This window comes from Lipotes vexillifer, unplaced genomic scaffold (genome assembly GCF_000442215.2).
Source record: "Lipotes vexillifer unplaced genomic scaffold, Lipotes_vexillifer_v1.1 scaffold217, whole genome shotgun sequence".
Taxonomy (NCBI): Eukaryota; Metazoa; Chordata; class Mammalia; order Artiodactyla; family Lipotidae; genus Lipotes; species Lipotes vexillifer.
The window spans coordinates 6,821,359-6,832,659 of NW_006788200.1; the positions used below are offsets into that span (position 1 = coordinate 6,821,359).

General features: G+C 39.5%; 1 protein-coding gene across 4 annotated transcripts in view; it reads left to right on the plus strand.

Moving 5' to 3' along the window:
- The window catches only part of CTNNA1 (catenin alpha 1), a 179,346-nt gene that overhangs the window by 153,192 nt on the left and 14,853 nt on the right, over nucleotides 1-11,301 (plus strand). For all 4 annotated transcript variants that reach the window (XM_007461428.1, XM_007461426.1, XM_007461427.1 and 1 more), the window contains one exon: nucleotides 5,765-5,921. In XM_007461428.1, coding sequence (XP_007461490.1) covers nucleotides 5,765-5,921 — 157 coding nt within the window. The remainder of the gene's footprint in view (nucleotides 1-5,764; nucleotides 5,922-11,301) is intronic.

The window sequence follows — 11,301 nt, forward strand, 5'->3', positions numbered from 1 at the left end:
CCCTCGGGCCCGGCGGCCAGGCCCGACGGGCCCAGCCGCTCCGTGGCATGTGGGATCTTCCCGGACCGGGGCGCGAACCCGTATCCCCTGCATTGGCAGGCGGACTCTCAACCACTGTGCCACCAGGGAAGCCCAGAATTCCAGGTTTTGATCCTAAGTAGCTAGAAGGATGGAGCTGTCATTTATATTAATTTTGTGGTGCCTGTTAGACATGCAAGAAGCAAAGTCAAATTCAGGAAAGAGGTCTGGATGAAATGTATAAATGTGAGATCTTTTACCACATACATGGTGCTTAAAGTCATGAGACTTAATAAGTTCACCAATGGAATGTGTAAACCCAGAGTAAAAAGATCTGGGAAATAAAACTGGGGTTCCTTAACATTTAGAGTTTGGGGAGATGAGCAGTATCCAGCAAAGGAGATTGAGGAAGTGTTATTGACCAGAAGAGCACCAGAAGCTGGCTCTGTCTTGGAAGACAAGTGGGATAAGTATTTCTAGGAAGAGTGATTATTCATGTAAAATGGTTGTAGAATGTGACCTGAGAACTGATCCTTGGATTGAGCAACATATAGAGATCACAAGTGATCTTGGGCAAAGAAGTTTAGGTAGAAATTTAGGAGAGATAAGCTTGACTGGAGTGGATTCGAGAGAGAAGAGATAAATTGAGTATAGCAAGTTGACAGCTCTTTCTAATTAAATGTAAGGATTATGGAGACATGGGGTGATAGCATGAAGTAGATATGGGGTTGAGAGTGTTTTTTGCTTTTGAATTTTAGTCGGGAGCATTTTTCTATGTTTAGCTGATGGAAATAATCCAGTAGAAGGGAAAAACTGGTAATAAAGAATAGAGCAGAGAAAATTGCTAGGATATTGTCCTGGAGTAGAGGAGAAGAAATGAGATCCAGTGGACAAGTGGCAAGGTTGGTAGGAGCATAGATAGGAACATTCATAAATAAAATGAGGTAAGATAGAGCATGTGGCATGGATGCAGGTAAATGGATAGGTGCGGTGGTAAGATTCTGTAGACATTCTCTTTTGATTGCATTCATCTTCTCATTTAAATAAGAAGCAGAACAATAAGCTGAGAGTGATGATGCTGGCAGAAGTGTTACAGGTTTGAGGAGAAGGTATGGAACAATTACTCTTTTAGGGTTCAGACTTGAGGAGAGGAAGAGACTGATTGGACTAAGGAAATCTAGTTCTCTTGCTGTCCCCAACACTATGAGTCCACTTGAAGTTGAGTGATCAAGATTTTAAAGGAGTTCCATTCAACGTGGTTGAGAGCAGGAAATCATGAGTTTTATTTTAGACATGTTTATTTTGAAATATCTGAGACATCTGAGTAGAGCTGTTGGGTATGTAGCTAGGAAATGACTTAGGGGCTAAAACGAACGGTCTGGGTTGGAGATGTAGGAGTAGTTGGCAGACGGGTGGTATGTAAAGTCATATGATGAAATTGCTCACAGGTGGGAGAAGTGTAGAATGAGGAGAGAAGGTAGCATAGGATCAAGCCTTTAAGAACTTCAGCATTAGTGGAGGAAGACAAGACAGCAAAAGAGACACAGAAGTAGCCAGAATGGTGGAAATGAAACAGAAAAAGTATTTGACAGAATCTAACATCCAGACCTGATAAAAACACTTTGTAAACTAGGAATAGAAGAAAATTTCCTCAGCCTGATAACATCGTACTTAATGATAAAAGGCTGAATACTTCCTACTAGGATCAGAAACCAGACAAGAATGTCCTGTTCAGTGTTGTACTGGAGGTCTTAGCCAACAGTAGCATTTAAAAAGTTGCCATGGTATATATGGTGGTAGTGTGTAGTTTGGGGCTCTCTGCAAATTTAATGAGCAAGAATAGTGACTCATTAATTTATAAGTGAGGGTACACTTTTCCCTCTAGTTGTTTCCTAACGATTTGTAGGTCACCTTAGGTAGGCTGTTGATGTCTTACCCCATTTTCTACCAGTATTTTGTGTTCTCCTTACTGATTTACCTAACACTATATATACTTCATCTGTCATGTATATTTAAATACAGATGTAAATAGAGAATTTTCTAAGACATGAGGAATGTTCAGTAAATGCATAAATAAACATGTTCTTTTAGGCTTATTTTTAGTTTAACTCATCTATCTGGAAACAATCTTATTTAGCACATAAATATAAGTGTGAAGTGAAGCTATAACTTTGTTTTTCTCCAAATAGCCCGTATCAAATGTAGAAATATGCCATTCCTCACTGATTTTTGATGTCACTTTTATCATACACTGAATTCTGCTCTATGATAGGGTCTGTTTTTAGACTATTCTTTTCAGTTACTTTAGCTTTGTATTACGTTTTAACTCCTTTCATTACTCTTTTTTAAAAAAAAAATTTACTTATTTATTTGGCTGCACTGGGTCTTTGTTGCGGCACACTGGATCTTCATTGCCGTGTGCAGGATCTCTTTTGGTTGCGGCATGTGAGATCTTTAGTTGCAGCATGCGGGCTCTTAGTTGCGGCATGTGGGATCTAGTTCTCTGACCAGGGATTGAACCTAGGCTGCCTGCGTTGGGAGCACGGAGTCTTAGCCACTGGACCACCAGGGAAGTCCCTCTTCATTACTCTTGCTCTCTATCCCTAATATCTTTTTGCTAATTCTCAGCTATTTACTGTTCCAGATTAATTTGTGAATAAATAGGTCAGTCTTCCTACTCTTAAACATGGACTGTGTTTCTATTTATTCACATTTCTTTAATGTACCTCAGAAAAATTTAGTCATTTTTGTTACTTCAGTCCTCTGGGTTTCTTTACAGATTTAATCCCACATATTTTCTATTAATTGCTTTCATGAAGAGCTAATACTCCCCTCATTTTATGTCCTGTTTTCTGGTATATAGAAACGTTACTCATTTTTATATTTATATTGTCTCTAGCTAACTTAATGAAGTCCTATTAATTCTAAGAGTTTTTTCAGTTAACTCACTTCAGTTTCCTAGATAAAGAAAGATGATCTACATTGAAAAGTAATTTTGTCTCCTTTCTAACAGCTTTTTATTATTATTTCCATTTCCCACTTTATTTCATTAGCTAGAAAGACCATTATTATTTAACTAATGGTGACTGTAGGTGTTCTGATCAATAACATCTTGATTTTTAAGGTAATGATTCTAGAGTTTCACCACTAAGTATCATGTTGGATAATTATTTGAAGTAGTATGTTAAGTATCTTTCTATTCCTAATTCATCAGAAATTAGTATTTATCATGTCCTTTGTAAACAGTTTTGTAATCAGAATGAGAAAAATTCACCTTAGACGAGGTCCTTTTCCTCCATTACATATAAGGTATTACAGAACAAAGAGAGAAATTTTCTCTTTGTAAGGGAAAATTATCTTAATATTTAAGACATATAATTAACTCCCTGACCCGTGTTTACTTGGCTCTCTTAAGAAACATTTTCTTCACCCAGATTTTCTTACAAAGTCTAGCTCCACACTGATTCATTGATACATTAGTGAATTAATGAGTTAATTAATGAAGAGTAGTCCACAATGTTGAGTCACCCAGTGGGAAACAAAGGGAAGAGGGAAAAGAGTCAAAGAATAAGCCTGGGAATGATGAGAATAGGGGAGACCACAGTGTAGCGCATGGGAAAGATAGGATACCTCTTCTTCCAAATAATTTATTGTCCAAACTCATTCACTTTTGAAAGTAGTGGGCTATTAATAATAACTGGGAGAGCCTAGTCCCCAAAGTCTATGAGTCTGTAATTGATAGTCTTGATAATCTATCCCTTCCAGTTATCTAGGAGGGAAGAGGAATAGTTGCACCAGTCTGATGGGTCTGATTCTTCTTTAGTTTGTTGATTACAGTCTTTGGGGGGTTGGGGGGGCTAAGTTGATAACCACACTCTTCAATACTTCTCCAGTATATTAGGAATTATACATATGACCTGAAGGCATGTGGTTTCTATAGCACCGAAAAAACATCATCTCAAACTCCAACCCTTAGGTAGCATGCCCAAATGACTCTGTGATAACTTATTGTTCTGCCTCTTCCAGATGTCCAGTCCATCACCACCAGTTTCCTCTTGTCTTTGCTTACCTTCAGAGTTGCATTATTATGAACACATTTATTTCCAATAACCCATAAGCACCTTGTACATAGAAATCTTACTAATTATTCTCTCAGCTCCTTTTCATACTTTCATTATTCACTCATTTACTGGATACATCAAAGGATCTGAAAGGCATTTCTCCAAAGAATATACACTAGTGTTCAACAAGTACATTAAAAGATAAGCAACATCATGAGCCATCAGGGAAATGGAAATCAAAACCACAGTGAGATATCATTTCACATCCACTAGGATGGCTAAAATTTTTAAAAAAGGAAAAAGGAAAAACAGGTGTTGAAGATGTGGGGAAATTGGAACCCTCATACATGCTGGTAGGAATGAAAAATGGTTCAACTGCTTTGGAAGACAGTAAGCTAGTTCCTCAGAAAGTTAACCATATGATCCAGCAGTTCCATTCCTAGTTATATATTCAAGAATAATGATAACAAACAAAACACATATGTGAATGTTCATAGTAGCATTATTCATAATGACCAAAAAGTAGAAAGAATTCAGATGTTTGTCAGCTGATGAATGAAGAAAATGTGATAAATTCGTATAATGACATATTATTTGTCAATAAAAAGGATGAAATACTGATACATTCTATAGCATGTATGAACCTTGGAAACATGTTAAGTGAAAAGAGCTAGTTCCAAAAATGCACATATTAATATGATTCCATTTTAAGGAAAAGTCCAGAATAGGTAGATCCATAAAGACAGAAGTTAAGTTAGTGGTTGCCAGGAGACAGGATTTAGGGAGACAGGGAGTGACTGCTAGTGGGTATGGGGTTTCTTTCTGGAGTGATGGACATGTTCTAAAATGATTGTGGTGATGGTTACAAAACTGAATATACCAAAAATCTTTGAATCTTCCAATTTAAATGGGTGACTTGTTTGGTATATAAAATTATATTTCAGTAAAGCTGTTCTTTTTTCCTAAAGAAGTTACTTTTTATTATTCTAGAAGAAATTACTTTTTAAACTTAGTAAGTGTTATACTTTCTGTGAAGTTATTATATGTCAAATACAGTTATCTCAGAAAAAAATATTTTTCACATATGTACTTTGAGAATGTGTACCAAGAGCCTAAACTGCCAAATGTTCGTCACAAGATTAAGAATGGTGGGTGACTGGAACAAACCTCGGTATTGTATAATCAGAATAGTGATGTGCATCTATAAGATGGAATAATAAACAGTTAATGTTTTTTAACGTACATTTAATGATATGGAGAAGTATTTAAAAGAAGAAACAGGAATAGTCAGTTTTATGTAGCATATAATTCTAATTAATATATTTTTTGATTTGGCACACATAACGTGTGTATGTGAGGGAAAAAAAAGCCTGGGATATAATGTCAAAAATTGTGAAGAGTTGTTATCACAGGGTGGAGAGATTAGAGATACTTTTGTTTGTTATCATCCATAGTTCCAGTGTATTACTGTATTTCAGATGTATTACTTCTCCATTCACATATAAAGCCTGTTGTTTAATACTTCTCTACTTCCGTTTTGTAACTGTTAACAGCGGAGCATGTGGTATTATGCGTCCTCATGAAATGCACAGGAGACAAAGCATAGACACTGTGCTGACCAAATTGTCTCACTTGTTTTATTTTCATGACTCTGAAAGAGTAAATGAACTTTAATGTCTTTGCAGGTTATCAATGCTGCATTGGCTTTAGCAGCAAAACCACAGAGTAAACTGGCCCAAGAGAACATGGATCTTTTTAAAGAACAGTGGGAAAAACAAGTCCGAGTTCTCACAGATGCTGTCGATGACATTACTTCCATTGATGACTTCTTGGCTGTCTCAGGTAATGAGCTGATTCCCCAGAGAAGTATGTGAGGCTGTGCATCATCACTTTCACCTAAGTTACAATAATGGGCAATCAAAATGCCCCCAAGTATGGGCAGGTAAATTATTCTAGCAATAATATTGTGCTGGTTTTCATTTTAATTAAAAACAACAACAAAAAAAGCTACCACTGACTCCTGAGCAATGGGACTTGGAGTTGGAGTTGTTTCCCTTGTTATGGGGCTGGTCTCGATCTTAGAAGTGTGAATTAGTAATCTGCCTGGCAGAGGTTTTTCTCTGTTTATATAGAGTAAGATCGTGCAGCTGTGACCTGTACAACACCATAGCCATCCAACCCTCTTGCTGCTGCTGTGTTTAGAAAAAACATTGACCTGTGTCCTGGCTGTGGTTATTTGTTACGAGCCTATGAGACTTAGGAGGAGGGATTCCCAACATCATCAGCTTTAGTTTCTTTTGTAAAAATTGTTCCCCTTGGAAAGCTGCTCTTTCTCTCCCTCAGAAAAGATCGTAGTTTAACTGCCTACTTTTCGAAAGACTCTGTCTGCATGATGCACAGATAGAAAACAGAGAGGAAATATTTAAGTACCTTTTAATTATGAACTTACAAAAAATAAATCTGGGTAATTGACCTCACAAAAACAGCTGATTTCATTATATAAACATAAACTGGTAATGACATAGTAAATTGCATTCATATAGAAAATGTCTGTCAACTGCAATTCCCTGTTTATTGCACAGAGATAAGTTTCAATCCATCTTCTTAGAGTTGAGCAAGTATAAATGCATTCTCCATTTAACAGGCCTCTGCTGCCCTCGACTGCACTGCTTGCTCTCTGGAGGTGCCAGGTTTCCTGAGGCCAGTGGCTGTGGGCAGAGTGAACGGCTGGTACTTGTAGGGCTGAAACTACCTGTCACCCCAGGGAACCACAGTTTGGAATGTGGGAGATGTGAGTGGCCATGGGGCTTGAAACAGAAGCGGGGCTTAAGTACATGCACAGCACAGTCCTCCGGCAGTGACCTATATAAGGTGACAGTGTGTTCTGCATAACAATGTTCCCCTGCGTCTGCTCGCTCTCCTTGGGGTTGGCGCTTTGGCTCTACTTGAGATAGTGGAGAGCAGGCAATCCGTAAACTGCAAAACAAGGGGGTAAATCATGCTGCTGCAGGACTGCCAAATTGCAGGTGCTGGTACTTTAAAACAAAAAACCCATTTGTAAGCACATCTTTGCAGGTGCCAAAAATGCAGGAATTGCTTTTTTGGGAAATCTTGGCCTTCTGTTGTTTTCCCCAGTGAAGTACTAAATTATTCTTTTTCATAGATTTAGAGAAAAACACTCCACCTTCACAGCACACTTTTAAGCAAACAACAAATTCTGATATCTAAATACAAAGCCCCCCTCCGGAGATAGATATTACATTCCTAAACTCACTTACCAAGTAAGGCTTGGTCTCAAGGGGTTTTCGGTCCTTCTTTTTTTTTTTTTTTTTTTTTTTTTTTTTTTTTCTTGCGTTATGCGGGCCTCTCACCGTTGCGGCCTCTCCCATTTGCGGAGCACAGGCTCCGGACGCGCAGGCTCAGCGGCCATGGCTCACGGGCCCAGCCGCTCCACGGCACGTGGGATCTCCCCGAAACGGGGCACGAACCCGCGTCTCCTGCATCGGCAGGCGGACTCTCAAGCACTGCGCCACCAGGGAAGCCCCGGTCCTTCTTATAGCAAAATAAAATGTAATAGAACCAAATGTCCCTCGTGCAACATTCTTCAAATCAGAGAACAAAAGGGATTTTGCAGTAGCATTTAGTGGGATCCAGGCAGTATCTTTAGGGTATATGACATAAAACAGAAGAACAGTAAAGAGAAATCAGATTTTTTAACAGATACACTTTTGTCTGGTGAGTATGTTCAATTTTTATGCAAATGTGGGAAAGTAGAAGAGTTGACTTGATGGAAAGGAGTTTAGACAGTTTCTATTTAGCAAATAAAAACACAGAACAGTCCTCTCAGAAAGTGGTGGTGCTTTCAGAGCATCTGAATTTTAAAGATCCACCTTAGTGTGTTTCTCTAATGTTTTGTCACAGACTTGCTTAGCAGTGTCAAGTAATTAAATAATTAACAGGACAAGACTGTTATTCACAACTCCTTTGATTTTTATGGTGTGCTTTTTAGGGGCATGGGATGAAGGGAAGAGACAAGCAAATGCCTGTGCACAGTTCTGCTGGATTGACCAGTTAATTTTTAGCATTCAGACTCCTTTATACCCTTATGCACTTACCTCACCCATGGCAGCTTTAGCACTTTTTATGTGGTAGACTAGAGATGTCTCTCCATCTCACCTGATACACTGGCTCTCATTGAGAGGAATCCCATTTTCAACCGGGCAGGCCCCACTGGTCCCCAGTCCTTGGCCCTTGTACAACTCACAGCCTCTCTAGAAGTGCCCCGTGGATTGGAGAGCAGGCGTCATCTGCAACCACTGTGTGCAGTCTTTATACCAGAATCTGAGATCTGCCCACTCCTAAAACCCAGAGGCTCAGTAGTCTGTCAGCAAGGTGGGCATGTTTCTGAGTAAGGGGCTGCAGGACAAGTGCCCAGCACAGGGTCTGGCTTAACGTTGGTGGACTTCATAAAATTTTATGTAATGAAAAGTAAGAATGCTGCTTGACTCCTTTGAGTGGTGGTGTTTTACTGTGTCCTGGGATATTGTGGCCCTATGGCAGTGTGATAGGTTTTGAGGAATAGTTCTAGTAATGATTTTTCACCATCAATCCCCCTTGGAATCCCTGGGGCCTGTGTGTTTGCTATAGCCCTGCCCACTCATGAGAATCCATCCAAAGGGAAGTTACTTAGGGGATAGGACTGAAAGGACCCTCTGCTGCTCTATCTCCATCGTTCCTGGATATTCTGTCCCATTGGTTCCAGAAGTTCCCTCGTGCTTATTACAAGTTATATCCTAAATTTGTGGCTCAAAAATTAATGGTCATCTTGTGTATAACCTGGTAAAGCCATTAAGACCCTGATGCCAGTGTTTCATGAGGCTGCAGGGCAGGGGGAACTTGAGTCACTGTGAATCAAATATGCCAGTGGCACTTGAAAATAGAGAGGGACATGCAAGCCACCTCTGGGGGAGAGGGAGCGGGACCCCTGTTCCCCAAGCTGTTCTATTCAGAAGGTTGCCTTGTAAATATTGGAGGTGGTTTAGGATGCTACAGAGCGTTCAGCAAACTGTGAATATATTTATATGGACCGATCCCTTAAGGACAGCGGTTTGAAATTTATCAAAGCGATAAAGACTGTTTGAATTTCATTTGAATTGTATTTGATAAACATTTTCCATGGAAATGAAATTTACTTTCTCATTCGTTTACTCTGCTTTCATGTGGAAGTTCTGATCCTCCCCCCACACACACACCTTTTTTTTTAAGTTGCAAGTGGTTGGTTACAGTGGTTCTAGTTGGGTATATTACTTTTCTTTACCAAGTGCTCCTGGAAACAAATAACATAATGCATTAGATACTTTGGGCCAACATATAGGAGTAGTAATTTGTACTCTTTCTTCTTCATTGTCAGTGTGCTCAAATAATTTGGTCTGATTGGTCTAAATAAAAGGCTTTTTGTACCTAATTTTTGTTTTTGTGTTTAATTGCAAAAATCCAAAACTGAAAGTAAGGTAAGGAAGTGGTGAAGTTAGTTTGATTTCTGACTCCCATGCCCCCTAGCTTGTTGAGCAAGTCACTCAATACTTCTGTGCCTGGTTTCCACATTAATTAATAGTGAATTTTAAAAAGTGGTTACTATAGAGTTAGTTAAATGTCAAGCACTCAGAATCTTTCCATAATATTAGAGTAAGTTCTCTATATAACGTATTAATATTATCATCTCCTGTGTATGCATAAGGCTGCACTGATAAAGATATCCAGAGCAAGGGGAGGGCGGAACGGGCCCTGTTAGACATTGTGGACCGAAGGCTTTCTGGAGAATGCCAGTTGCCTTGGTTCCGGAGGGCAATTAGGCATCATACATCTACTTTATACATATATGCCTTTTGACTTAGTATTCCCATTGCTAGAAATTTTCCCCAGGGATGTGTACATAGATGTTTGCCAAAATACCTGTACAAGGATGTTCACTTCAGCCAGAATGCCTAAGAGAAGACTGGATAAATGAATGATGGCCCCTCCGTCTGTTCAGTAGGGTACAGTACAGCCATTAATATGGATGAGGAAGATCTGTGGAGGCAGTTCTAGAAAGATTTTCAAATGAAAATCATATATGTTAACGTCCATAATGTGATCCCTTGGAGATAGACTGTTGTATGTGTGTGTGTAGGGTTTTTTTCCTTTTAGAAGCATCTACAGATAAAGACTGTATTAAACAATCAGTTTTTAATGGGGTACAGATTGGTGTGTTTACTCAAAATGGAGCCATGCTGAGTTTACTTGGAAATTCAATTAAGGTAAAGTAACTTATGGTTTAAGTTAGTGTGGGTACCTCCAACCCTCCCATATTTGCACGTGTCCAGTGGGAACTCACTTCTCCCTTAGGGCTCAAGTGTAGAGAGCAGGTTGTTGTGTCCTGGGTATATAGTGGCCTCAGCTGGCTGGGGCTTTCCCAATGAAGATGGAAAATGTTACTTTAGTCAGCTTCCTGAAATAGAAGCCTTCCTTGGTGGCTAAAGAATGGCAAGCTCTTCCCTGGTTTGGGTTCAGCTGGAAGAAAACCTGTATAAATTCAAGAAAATCTAAATTGATTTGTAAAAACACACTTACCTAGATGAAGGTTAACAAATCCTTGGTGGAAGTTTGGGCTACTTTGTTTAATGAATGACAAAGAATGCTATACTTCATTGATTCTAAGATGTGCTTTCCGTCCCCTGGTATTAACAATCCTGCTACCAGGATGAGTCTTAAAAATCAGTGATATGAGGAAACATTTGTTCATAGTTTCATTAGCAACATCTTTTCTTTCCTTTTTATTCCTTTCCTTCCCCTTCCCCAAATGTTAGATTCAGTAAAAGCAGCAGTTTTTAACCTAAGGCCTAGTATGGTAGGCAGGCTCAGTACCAGTCTGCTTAGTTTAATATGTAGAGAGTTTGTATATAAAAGATGTTTCTGATCTAAACATGGGTGCTAAATCCATTTATTCTTATAATTGGTTCACATATTCCTCCTAAAATTGGTTTATGTAAAAAGTTTAATACGTGGGCTTCCCTGGTGGCGCAGTGGTTGAGAGTCTACCTGTCGATGCAAGGGTCGCGGGTTTGTTCCCCGGTCCGGGAGGATCCCACATGCCGCGGAGCGGCTGGGCCTGTGAGCCATGGCCGCTGAGCCTGCGCGTCCGGAGCCTGTGCTCCGCAACGGGAGAGGCCACAGCAGTGAGAGG